The sequence below is a fragment of the Podarcis vaucheri genome (assembly GCF_965113315.1).
Source record: "Podarcis vaucheri genome assembly, chromosome: 7".
NCBI lineage: Eukaryota > Metazoa > Chordata > Lepidosauria > Squamata > Lacertidae > Podarcis > Podarcis vaucheri.
This window is the reverse complement of record NC_138765.1, coordinates 8009551-8022683: the sequence shown is the minus strand read 5'-3', so window position 1 is coordinate 8022683 and position 13133 is coordinate 8009551. Positions and strand designations below refer to the sequence as shown.

General features: G+C 51.2%; 1 protein-coding gene across 4 annotated transcripts in view; it reads right to left on the bottom strand.

The window, feature by feature from the left end:
• Window positions 1-13133, bottom strand: part of ACTN4 (actinin alpha 4) — a 133631-nt gene that overhangs the window by 4235 nt on the left and 116263 nt on the right. For 2 of the 4 annotated variants that reach the window (XM_082230991.1, XM_082230990.1), the window contains exons 12-19: window positions 10797-10947; window positions 7628-7736; window positions 7377-7517; window positions 5878-6060; window positions 5059-5193; window positions 3490-3669; window positions 1960-2106; window positions 132-212 (exon numbers count right to left, since the gene is read on the bottom strand). In XM_082230991.1, coding sequence (XP_082087117.1) covers window positions 132-212; window positions 1960-2106; window positions 3490-3669; window positions 5059-5193; window positions 5878-6060; window positions 7377-7517; window positions 7628-7736; window positions 10797-10947 — 1127 coding nt within the window. The remainder of the gene's footprint in view (window positions 1-131; window positions 213-1959; window positions 2107-3489; window positions 3670-5058; window positions 5194-5877; window positions 6061-7376; window positions 7518-7627; window positions 7737-10796; window positions 10948-13133) is intronic. The other 2 variants (XM_082230993.1, XM_082230992.1) reach the window with 1 other exon arrangement.

The window sequence follows — 13133 nt, the reverse complement described above, 5'->3', positions numbered from 1 at the left end:
AGGAGGAAGAAGAAGAAAAATGGGTGTTTGATGGTGGGGAGAAACGAACGTGGTGAAGGAAGAGAGAAAGGAGATCAGGTTAATTGCAAGGTCGCCGAGCGGCTGCGCGGTTTTGAACGGGCATCGGGTACCTGTCGGTCATTCTCCACATCGTATCCCAAGCTGATGAGGCAAGCTTTGAACTCTTCCGGTCCCAGGGAGCCGCCGTGGTCCTGCCGCCGGGCCACGCGCAGGGAGGGGCGGAGGGCGCGGCATGCACATTTGAGGGGGGTGGGGAGGAGGGCAGGAGAGCCCACGTGCACACGACAAGGGAGGGGGGAAGGGGAAAAGACACGGCGTTAGTTCCAACACTCTCGTGGATGCTCTCGGGGGGAGCTCCTGCCCGCAGGCCCAGGAAGTGGGCAGAGGAGGAGGGGGAAGAAGACGAAGAGCCCCTTGGGACTCCCTGCTACAAGGACCTGGCTGGGGCGCTAAAAACAGACAGGACTTTCACACCAACACCTGTCCTGATCAGACGTTCGGCAACAAGCCGTGAAAAAATGAACACTGGCTTCTATGGGGGGGTTGTCAGCCTGGGAAGGGAGCCCAACTAGGAGAAGGAAAACTCTGAGCTTAAACCTCCGCTGCTTTGCAGGACATCTTTGGGAGAAGAAAATAAAAATAATTTACCATTTATACCCTGCCCATCTGGCCAGGCCTCCCCAGCCAAACACTGGCGGCCCCCAACCAAACATTAAAATGCAGTAATACATCAAATATTAAAAGCTTCCCTAAACAGGGCTGCCTTCAGATGTCTTCTAAAAGTTTGGTGGTTGTTGTTCTCTTTGACATCTGATTGGGGGGGGGGGTGTTCCACAGGGCGGGTGCCACCACCGAGAAGGCCTTCTGCCTAGTTCCCTGTAGCTTGGCTTCTCGCAGTGAGGGAACCGCCAGAAGGCCCTGGACCTCAGTGTCCGGGCTGAATGATGGGGGTGGAGACGCTCCTTCAGATATACTGGACCGAGGCCATTTAGGGCTTTAAAGGTCAGCACCAACACTTTGAATTGTGCTTGCAAACGCACTGGGAGGAAGGCTTGGGAGGAAACCCTGCACAAATCCAGAGCGGAGTCCCTAAGACGGTTGGATGGCGCCTTCTACGCCTCCTTCCGGCAACTCCTGCAGCCAAGCTGGTCCAAACGTCTTGCTCTGCTTTCCCTGGAGACCACATCAGTGAGACTGGGCTCTGTGTGTGTGTGTGTGTGTGTGTGTGTCTTGCCATCCAGGAGCCCAGGACCTCAAGACAATCCGCCCAGGCTTGCACCCCGGGGGAGGCCACTTGGGTGCTGCTAACGCAGCGGTTTGACTTCACCCCTGGAGGCAAACTCCATTGTGTCTCAAGACAGACAGATGCCAACAATAGGCCTGGCCAGTTTCCTCTGGACACAAATTGAACAGGTCTGATTTGGGTGGCAGAAAAGCGGCTGGAAGCTGGAGCGCCAAACCGTTCAACCCTTTTTAAAAAATTCTGCCAAGAGCAAGCAGAGTCACCCCGAGAGCTGGCAGCTACTGTCTCAGCCGGGCCCACCTCAAAGGGCTGGTGGTGATAAAATGCAGGGAGGGGGCTGCAACGACCCTGAGCCCTTTCAAAGAAGGGTTGGGATAAAAATATAAATCATGAAGAACAAGCATGGCCTGGAAATTAAGGAAAGGAAGAGCACTCATGGCAGCGCTACCAGGCTGAGCTCAGAGGACCCTCCAACTGGTGCCAGCCTCTTTGTCATTTTTCAATCTGAGGGAACGGACCCTTTCCTATGGGCAGGAGTTTCCTCTCATTCATTCTTTATTTTAGTGATCAGAGGCAGGAAAGTCACACGCGCGCACACACACACAAACACACAGAGGGAAGCCTCTTCTGCATCCAAAAACGACTTTCCAGCTGCTCCACGACGAGGCCCCAGCCCTGCGCCAAACTCAGGTTACCTTATCGAAGTGGTTGAAGGAGGCCCGGAACTCTTGCATCTGTTCCTGGCTGATCCCCTTGGCGTCCCGGGTCAAGATTTGGTTCTCCACTTCGTTGCTGGTCCGGGCTGTGGTGGTGAGGAGTTGTTCCCACCCGACACGGATATGCTGGAACGAAGAGTTCGGTGCGGGAGGGGAAGAGGCAAGGCTGAATAACTCACTCGCCTTGGTGTACTGCCTTCTTGAAAGCTGAATCCGCACCTGGGATCTATCAGGGGCTAAGATCTGGTAGAGGGCAGAGGGTTCCCCCAGCCCAACAAGGGTTGCTTTGTAAAGAACTAGGCAGAACCCCCTGAATCAAAGCCTCCCCACTCAGCAAAAGGGCCTAGGAAGACGAGCCCGGCTGGTGCAAGCCTGAAACCCTAAAACCGGCAGCCAGCCCTGGAAACGCTTGAGACGCTGCCTTCCTATATGTTTCCAAATGGCTTCGACTGAAGTACTTTATCATTGTTGTCTCTGCCATTTATTCTTTGAATAATAATAATAATAATAATTTTTTATTTATATCCCACTCTCCCCAGCTGAAGCCGGGCTCAGAGTGGCTAACAACAATAAAAATAACACAGCTTTCTAAAATAAATTCATTTTAAAATCAGTTCAAAAATCAAATTAATGGCAACCATTGGGCTAGAGTTCTGTGAGGATTACCAAAGGAGGGGGTCAGACTGTGCCTTGGCCAAAGGCCTGGTGGAACAGCTCTGCCTTGCAGGCCCTGCGGAAAGATGTCAAGTCCCGCAGGGCCCTAGTCTCTTGGGACAGAGCGTTCCACCAGGTTGGAGCCGCAGCCGAAAAAGCCCTGGCTCTAGTTGAGGCGAGCCTAACCTCCCTGTGGCCAGGGACCTCCATGATGTTTTTGTTTGAAGACCGTAATGTCCTCTGTGGGGCATACCAGGAGAAGCGGTCCCGTAGGTACGAGGGTCCTAGGCGTGTAGGGCTTTAAAGGTTAAAACCAGCACCTTAAACCTGACCCTGTACTCCACTGGGAGCCAGTGCAGCTGGTAAAGCACCGGGTGAATGTGATCCTGTGGCGAGGACCCCGTAAGGAGTCTCGCCGCGGCATTCTGCACCTGCTGGAGTTTCTGGGTCAGCCGCACGTAGTGTGAGTTACTTCTTTGGAAAAAAACAGCTACAGTGGTACCTCGGTTCTCGAACGCAAATCCGTTCCGGAAGACCGTTCGAGTTCCGAAACGTCCAAAAACCGAGGCAACAAAGGGCTGTCTGCAGATTCAGCTGAGAAAATTGAAAAGCACGCAGCGGAAGCTGTTTGGCTTCCAAGGCGCGTTCGAAGACGGAAGCATCTGCTTCAGGGTTTTCGTTGCGTTCGGGTTCCGAAACTTTCGTCAACGGAGACGTTCCGAGGTACCACTGTATCAGTTTTGCGAGGCCTGTTCCCTGACTCCCATTCCCCCAGCATGCAAACTGCCAGAAAACCCCCCCAGAGCGGCCGGTTGTCTGGCTAGCTGGCTGAGAGCGTCCCCACGCTGCCCTCACCTCCATGGTGAAGTTGGTGTGCTTGTTGTCGAAGATGAGCGCCTCTTGGATGAGCTGGTGCTGCTGCTCCAAGAGGTCGATGTTGGGCTTGTAATCCACGATGCTCTGCTCATACAGCTTCAGGTGGTCCAGCTGGTCCTCCAGGGTCCCGTTCATCTCGATGGAGATGCGCCCGATCTCCTGGCGGAGGGGGGAGAGAAGAAGGCAGAGCCGTGTCAGGGCAAACAGGCCAGGCAAGCAAAGATCCTGCCCAGAACTAGCTTGACCGCCTGGCTTTTAGACCTGGAAGGCACTGCCCCTAATTCAACCAGTGGGCTACTATTATACTGTAAGTCCGCTACACCAGCCCAAAAGAAGAAGTCAGCGCTCTCCGACAATGGCTCGTGGCTTCACTCCACAGAAGAAGAGGAAGTACTCTCAGCACCGCGCCGCACCCCGACCCCGTTCCGGAGCCTTTAAAAAGGCTCCTTCGCAGATCGGGGGTGTGTGTGCAAATGGTGCCCGCTGAGTCACCACTTTCACAGGCTTCTCCACCTGTGATTTTTTAGGGTCCCCACTTCGCCGCAGCGGCAAGACCCGATCCTGCAGAGCCGATTCCCTCCGGAGCTCGGAGGGAATCCGCCATTAGTCGCTGGCGCTAACCGGAAGTCTCGACCAGCCCAAAAGGCTCTCAGAGCAGCAGAGCCCATGGTGAGAGATGGGCGATTCCTGGCTCACACGTCTCACTGTTGGCTCTTACGCTGTACCAGAGCTCCAGCTTTTTCCACCTGCCTTGCCCCACCCTCCAGAACCTGAGAGCCTTTCTCAAACCTTGACTATGAGAAAAGCAAAAGCGGCTGGGAAGGGAGGAGGAGTTCGGGGATATTTTCAAAAAACATTTTCGTCATCTGTGTGCCCTCGTTTCTCAATTTGATGCTGGCTTTGTGGTTATTTTATGCATTGTGCCCTGCCGTTATTTTTACTGATTACAGCTTAGTAATTCTTTATTCTAACTGATAAGTGTAAACTGTTTAATTATTATTTGCCGGTATTTAAATTAACTGTTTACTGTTATACGGTCATACCTCATGTTACGTTTGCTTCAGGTTGAGCGTTTTCAGGTTGCGCCCCGCGGCGACCCAGAAGTACTGGAAAGGGTTACTTCCGGGTTTCGCCGCTCGCGCATGCGCAGACACACAAAATGACGTCATGCACATGTGCAGAAGTGGCGAATCGCAACCCTCACACTTGCAGACGCGGGTTGCATTCCTTTCAAGTTGTGAATGGGCCTTTGGAACGGATCCCGTTCGCAACCAGAGATACCACTGTATTCTAATGGACTAATGAATATTGCTTTATTCAAGTTGTTTATCTTTAACTTATGCTTTTATTATGAGTTTTTAAAGAATTGGGTATGATTGCTATTAGGCGTGTGATCTTTGCTGTCTATCTTGCAGGCTTGTAAACTGCCTTGTGTTTACAAGAAAGGCGGTATACGAATTGATAGTGAAAATGAAACGAAACGGAAATCTCTCCTCTCTGCACCTCTCCTGTGGGGCAAGCGGGGAGCAGCAGGCAGAGCACCCTCACCTCCATTTTGGTCTGGATCCAAGGCCCCACAATGTTGGCCTGGCTAGCAAACTGCCGGCGCAGATGTTCATTGGACTGCTGCTTGCTCTGCTCGTCTTGCAAGGCGTGGTCCCTCTTTGGCACCAGTTGCTGCACCTGCTCCAGCGAAAACGAGAACAAAAAGAGTTGGATCATTGACCTCCAGCGTCTCCCACCAGCCAAACTGGCCGTGGGCCACTTCAGCTGGGCATCTTCTCTTTTTTTTATATAAAGATATTTATTAAATTTTCCAATTTTTTACAAACAAAAAGAAAAAAGCAGACATAAAAAGAAAAAAGCTAAAAACACATAAATTTCACAACTTATTTTATCATATTCCTTAATACCATTACAGCTAGAAACCACTTAATTTCAATCCAACATCATTCAACATTCCTTAATTTTACAGTATTTTTGTAAATAGTCCTTAAATTTTTTCCAATCTTCTTCTGCTGACTCTTCTCCCTGGTCACGGATTCTGCCAGTCATTTCTGCTAGTCCCATACAATCAATCAGCTTCATCTGCCATTCTTCCAAAGTGCGCAATTCTTGCATCTTCCAATACTTTGCAATAAGTATTCTTGCTGCTGTTGTAGCGTACATAAAGAAAGTTCTATCCTTTTTTAACACCAACTGGTCAACCATGCCCAAGAGAAAAGCCTCTGGTTTCTTCGAGAAGGTATATTTAAATACCTTTTTCAATTCATTATAAATCATTTCAGCTGGGCGTCTTCTCTCTCCCCCCACCTCCCTCCAGGACACTGCCTGGATTCGTGACACCATCCGGACATCTCCACTCACCCTTTCCCACTTGGAGTTGATGATCTGCGGAGTGACCGAAGTGTACGGGTTGTTCCCGGAGAGTTTTATGTTGTTGTAGTCTGCAATCTTCTGCGCTTCGCTCTGGATACCCAAGATGGCCTCACGCTCCTTGTCCGCGTCGGGAAGGGTAGACTTGAACTGATCGTGGGCTGCAATCAATCCCTGGGAGAAAAAGGGGTTTGTTAGCTGCAATTCCTGCCTTGCAGGGCGTTGGACTAGATTAAAATCTTCGGGTCCCTTCCAACTCTACAATGCTATGATGCTGTGACCCAGACGGCAGAGCGCCGCCTGTCAAGTTCTGTTTGGCTTTTAAAGCCACGTGAAAGCAGCTTCATGTACAGGCATATGAACCTGTCTTATACCAAGTCAGGATGCAGGAAGCTGCCTTCAGGTGATGGGTCCTCCAAGCCTCAGGTGAGCTTCCCCAGTCCTGGGGACCCAAGATTCTCTGAACTGGTGTCATGGAGCAGTTGGACTCTGAGGAGTGGTGGGAGGAACTGTTGGGAATCTGAGTATGTGCAGCTACTCACACGGAGTCAATTAAGGTTTGGTAGACAGCCAGAAGGCAATCTGAAGGAGTAAGTCTGCCTGGTGATAACAGAGACCTGGAGACAGCTCCCTGATTGGTCAAGCTCTCTCAAGGGAGTGATAATTAATGGCCTACTAACTGGAATGTGTTAGTTCGTGAGTTCAGAGGTTCAGAGTTCTGTGTGTCAGTGTAGGAGTTGTGAGTCGTGTGAGAGAGAGCTAGCAAAAGATCTGTGTTCTGTTCCTGTAAATAGTCCACTGTATATAATAAACACCTAACTACAAGTTCCTGATTCCTGCTTCGTCTATCCTGCCTGCAGCCAAGTCGCCAATTGCTTCCGTGGATTCTGCGTTTACTCTGCTAGGTCTGGCGAAGGTCCTGCAACTAGTCAGAAAGTTGCAAAACACCAAATAGGTTTAGCCAATAGGAACGAGTTGGGAAACCTCGGCGGAAGGAGGTTCAGAGCCTGGGGAGGGGTGGTGGGTCAATGACGGGTGCTCAGAGGGAGAAGACCAGGAAGAGGAGGTGTCAGAGACCAAAGGGGTGAGAGGGCTTAGTGAGCAGGGAGAGTCTGTGGCAGAAAGAAGTTCAGAATCAAGAGGCTGGAGATGAGGCAGGCCGAGGCGAGTCTGGCTGGTGTGTCCTCCTGCGGCTGCTGCTGTGACAAGCTCCCCTTCTCCCAGAACCAGGAGAGGCGTGAAAAGGGCAGAGGAGAGGTTGGCATGTAGGAACAGTCTCCAATTGCTTGGGGGAAAGCCCTGGTGAGAGGCAGGGCCTTTCAGTCTCGGCAACTGATTTTCACGGAGGAAGAATGTGCTGCTCTGCAGTCAACAAAGTCTGCGGGGATCGTGTTTTGCTAACAAGGAGTTAGCTCCCTCTTTGATGACTCGCCGGCACGTTCCTGGGGCAACTGAATTGCGCCCGGTGACCTTCCACCCCCTCCTCCTACCTCGATCTCCTCGATGGTGTGGACGATGAACATGTCCTGCAGGTCTTCCATGGCGCTCTCCATCCAGTTGTTGAAGGGCGCTGCCCGCTTGGCATATTCCAGGTGGAGCTGGTCAATGGTCTCCAACTGCTTCTCTGTTTTCTGTGCAGGAGAGAAATGGGTCAGGTGATAGGGTCACATGACACAGCGCCAACTCTCCCCTGCGCCCCCGGCCGAAGGTCAGGTCAAGCTGCAGGAGCCTCCCGGCTCACCTCCAAGGCTTCCCTCCGTGTGTGGGTCAAGGACCCTAGCGAGTCCCACTGGTCACAGATCTTCTGGCACCGGGTGTTGACACTGGGCGAGTCGTAGTAGTCCAACTCGCTGCGGGGCAGAGAGAAAGGGGGCATTATTTGGGGCCAGGCCAGTGGGGCTAAGCTCTCTTCCCCCTACGGCCTTCATACAATCACAATGGGCCAAGCATCTTGGGAGAAAAGGAGGAGAAATTACCGCATTTTTTGCTCTATAAGACTCACTTTTTCCCTCCTAAAAAGTAAGGGGAAATGTGTGTGTGTCTTATGGAGCGAATGCAGGCTGCGCAGCTATCCCAGAAGCCAGAACAGCAAGAGGGATTCCTGCTTTCACTGCGCAGCGATCCCTCTTGCTGTTCTGGCTTCTGAGATTCAGAATATTTTCCTTCTTGTTTTCCTCCTCCAAAAACTAGGTGCGTCTTGTGGTCTGGTGCGTCTTATAGAGCAAAAAATACGGTATATTCTTAAGGCTCTCTTGTTGCAGAGATCGTGATCTCTGCTTAGAGCACACCTGTGGCCTTTTAATTATTGGAACAAATAGCTCCGTTAGCAGAGCATGAGATTCTCAATCTCAGGGTTGTGGGTTTGAGCCACAGAAATATGCAGGAAATCAGCAACCGGGTGCGAGAGACGCCATGCATCTATTTCCTCCCTGAGCCTGGCTGCTGCGCAAGCAACACAGTGGCAGCTCTCGGGCACCAGAGGGTGCTGTTCCCCCCTTTCAAGGCTCTCTGCCCACCAGGCGGGCGGGATGGGAGCTCTCCCCCCCCCCCCAGGTCTCTGGCCAGAGAGCCCGGCCCAGAGAGCCTAGTGCCCAGCCCCAACAGCGGCATGTTCCCAGCCAACACCTCCCCCTCTCCCAGCCCGAATGCAAAGTTTTTAGCAGAGTTCCTCTGGAAGTCTGCATGTCGCTACACGTTTGGGATGGTGAAAGAAAAGCCGGGAGGTTTGCCAAGCGAAATACCTTGGGAGGGGGCCAGCAGAGCCACAGCAACAAGACACGCGGGGGAAACAGGGGGCCTGGTTTCAGGCAGAACACCCCTAACCGAGGATCCGTGTCTAACTCATGACGAGGGGGTGGGAGAAAAGGGTATTTATTGCCTAGCGACTCCCGAAGCAACAGATGCGGGGTGAAAAGGCTTCGGCGGCCTTCAAATGGCGCTTTCGCTATTTCAGGGCTTTTTTTTCTTTGCAAGAGAGGCGTTTGTGTGTGTGTTCTCTCCCCCATGAAGCCATGCCGCAGGGCCACACACATCCATGTTTCCAAGTTCCCTGCCATTCCCAGCCACGGGAATAAGAGCCGCTATTCATGGCTCTCGCCTGTGTGTGTACTAATTGTGCGCGAGTTTATCCGAGTTGGGGGGACGGGAGAGGGAGAAGGGGGGGGGAGGACGAAGAAGTTTGCAGCAAACTCTTACAATAAGCACATTCTGGTGTCACACAAAGGGAGGAGGGAAGGAGAACAATAGGGGCACTGTGTATCTCGTGTGTGTGTATATGTATGTGTGTGTGCGTGTGTGTGTGTGTGCGCGCAAGTGGAAGAGAACACTCTTTTAGGAACTCTTTCCAAAAGGAGAGGTGATCCCAGCCGTTTCTGTGCAGGAGCCAAAGACGCATTGGAAAGGGATTCTCAGTGACAAACGGAAAGGGGCGGTGAGGTTGCTATTTTGGACCTGCCAAAAATATCACACAGTGTCTCTTTGTGTCACCCCCCTTGCTGCAATACGGTTCAAGTCACACACACACACACACACAAGTGGGCCTGGGCGGTGCAATGGAATGGCGGCTGGGAAGCTTTCTAAAGGGCCCGGAGGCTGCTGATGTTTCCTTTACACAGGATGCAGGAAAATCTTACGGCATAAATGTGCATGTGCGCGCGCACACACACACACAGCCCAGAGCAACTGAAATTGGGATTTTTACTGTCTGGACTCGAGGAGGCCAGAGGACTGGCTCAGGAGGAAGCCACAAGTGTCCTGGCTTAAGAGCGGCTGTCTGATAGTTTCAGCAAGGAGGCTGCTCTGAGCGTCGTGGTTTCATTCAACTTTGGGTTCCCAGATGTGGGTGGACGTCAACTCCCACCATCCTTGATCTCTGATCTAAGACGGCTGTGGATGATGGGAGTTGTAGTCCACCGATGCAGAACCACAGAGTTGGAAAGGACCCCAAGTGTCATCTAGTCAAACCCCCTGCAATGCGGGAACTGCAGGTAAAGAATCCCTGACAGATGTCCGTCCAAACTCTTGCGTAATAAACCTCCAGTGAAGGGCAGTGCCATCTTCCAAAGTGGTCCGTTCCACTGCCGGACAGCTCTTAGCGCCAGGAAGTTCTTCCTGGCCTGGGGCCTGAGTTTGAAGAACACCTGCCCTAGAACTGTATTTTTTCTACTGTCTTTTATGCTGCTTTTACAATTACCGTATTTTTTGCTCTATAAGATGCACTTTCCCCCTCCTAAAAAGTAAGAGGAAATGTGTGTGTGTCTTATGGAACGAATGGAGGCTGCGCAGGTTTTGCTGAAGCCAGGAGAACAAGAGGGATCGGTGCGCACCAATCCCTCTTGCTCTCCAGGCTTCGCTTCGCTGGAGAGGCGCTGCACAGTTTTCCCTCTCTGCGCAGCGCCCCTTCAGCGAAGCGGGAGGAGAAATGGAAGGGGCTCCGTTTCTCCTGCCGCTTCGCTGAAGGGGCGCTGCGCAGAGAGGAAGAGAATATTTTTTTTCTTGTTCTACTCCTCTAAAACTAGGTGCGTCTTATGGTCGGGTGCGTCTTATAGAGCGAAAAATACGGTAGGTGTTTTAAATTTGTTCGCCATCCTGAGCCCAGTTTTTGAACCGGGAAGGGCAGGGTATATATAAAAATTTATTTATATTTATTTAACTGGCTGGAATTCAAGGCCAAGCTCAGAACAGAAGAACCTGGCGGGTGGACCAAGCCAAGGGCCAATACAGCCCAGCATTCCTGTTCTCACAGTGGCCAAACAGATGCCCCAATGGAAAGCAGCCCACAAGCCGGTCATGGATGTGACAGCACCCCCAGTCCCAATATTATGTGTGCTCATTGGCATAGCCTGGGTGGAGGTGCCCCCAGAAAGAGAGCTGCTTTTGCTGGGGGGGGGGAGGCCTGGGGAACAGCGTACTTGAGCTCCTGCGCGATGGCCGCTATCTGCTCCACACGATCCTGGTGAGCCGCCAGATCGCTCTCAAAAGCCTCGTGCTTCCGGATCAGGGCCTTGATATCCGACAGGGTAGCCGTCTCATAGTCCTTCTGCCGCAGCATGGTCTCTTTACCTGGGGTTGTGGGGAGAGAAGGTGGCAGGGGCTGGTCAAAAGCTATTGCAAGACAATAAAAAAGCATTAAGATAAATTCAACAGTGTAAATAAGTTTTGATGGATGCAACAATGGATTACTGAATGGTTTAGTTCGTGCAGGGATGTATGGTATGTAAAAAGGGATGTGGGTGGCACTGCGGGTTAAACCACAGAGCCTAGGACTTGCCGATCAGAAGGTCAGCGGTCGAATCCCCGCGACGGGTGAGCTCCCGTTGCTCGGTCCCTGCTCCTGCCAACCTAGCAGTTCGAAAGCACGCCAGTGCAAGTAGATAAATAGGTATCACTCTGGCGGGGAGGTAAACGGCGTTTCCGTGCGCTGCTCTGGTTCGCCAGAAGGGGCTTAGTCATGCTGGCCACATGACCCGGAAGCTGTACGCTGGCTCCCTCGGCCAATAAAGCGAGATGAGCGCCACAACCCGAGTCGTCTGCGACTGGACCTAATGGTCAAGGGTCCCTTTACCTTATGGTATGTAAAATGAACATACCATACAGGGTATGTTCCACAGAAAGAGAAGTCACTGATTTGAGGTTGTTTAAATGAATGAAATGTAAATTAGAAAAATTTAATAAAAAATTATATACGTGATGCGGGGGGGGGGGGAGAGAAGAGGAATGTCACCAGTCTCCCATGGAGCCTATCACAAGGACAGCTGTAGCACAATAAATCCTCCAGTTCAAGTCTCACCTCGGCCCCACCTACAGGCAATCCATGTGGTCTTGAGACAGACACCATTTCCCTCCATCTCCCCCTCTTCCTCATCTGCTGGACTACAAAACAGGGTTGTTTTACATCGCAGCAGAGCCTGCCGGCTGAACTTGGCTGAATGAAAAGACGCGCCCAACTTTGCTGCTCCAGTAGGAGGGGGGTGGCAGTGCTTTCGACTACAAATCCCATCAGCCCCAGCCAGCAGCCTGATGGGAGTTGTAGCCCAAAACAGCTGAAGGGCATCAGGCCAAGAAGGTGTAAGGCAGGGGTCAGCAAGCTTTTTCAGCAGGGGTCCAGTCCACTGTCCCTCAAGACCCTGTGGGGGGCCGGTTTATATTTTGTGGGGGAGGAAATGAACGAATTCCTATGCCCCACAAATAACCCAGAGATGCATTTTAAATAATTAGACTATATGGAAATGGTGGAAATGACTGGCAGAATCTGAGACCAGGGAGAAGAGTTGGTGGAAGAAGATTGGAGGAAATTTAAAACTTATTTACAGAAATATTGTAAAATTTTTGAATGCTGATGACATTGAAATGAATCGAAGGGGTTCTAGCAACAAGGTAAAATGTAAGATGGGATTGATAATAGATAAACTAATAGGACATGAATTTGCTGAACCAATTTTTAAAAGGGATACAAAAAAGGGAGACGTGAGGAAGTCAGGAAAATAAGTTAACTAAAGATGAGAAATTAAGAAAGAGGGAGTTTTTGTTTTCTTTTATATGTGTTTATTTTCTTCTTTTTTGTGTTTAATGTTTGTATTTTGTAATTTTGTATTTTTCTGTTTTTGTATTTTTCTGAACTTTTCTATTGATAAAAACTAATAGAATATTATTTAAAAAAAAATTAAATAAAAGCACACATTCTACTCATGTAAAAACACACTGATTCCCAGACCGTTCATGGGCTGGATTGAGGAGGCGATTGGGCCGGATCCGGCCCCCGGGTCTTAGGTTGCCTACCCATGGTGTAATACAATAATGCTAGAAAATTGCCACCTGTGCTGCTGATAGTAGTACGACTCATGCAACACGTTGGCGACTAATATACACACAACAATTACCAAAATAATTATACATTCTTTATCAATCTTCTGAGAAAAGTACAAAACCAGCCGCCTCAGCGGGAAGGTAGGGGCGCGCCCAGAGGCTTCCTGCAGCCAATCAGAAGCCACGCCACCATCGCTGCCCGCCCAGAGGCATCCGCGGCTTTTGACTGGCTGCAACCAGAAGCCGTGCCGCGTCATGGAAGTCAGTCTCTGCGCCGCGCCTGTTTAGCGCGGGGACTGACAGAGCCGGCTGCAGGGTCCGCAAGGTTCACGGGCCGGATTAACGAGCCTGGTGGGCCGTATCTGACCCACGGTCCTTAGTTTGACGACCTCTGGTGTAAGGTCTCCGAAACATGGTTGCCCTCGCTGCCACTACAGCCGTTG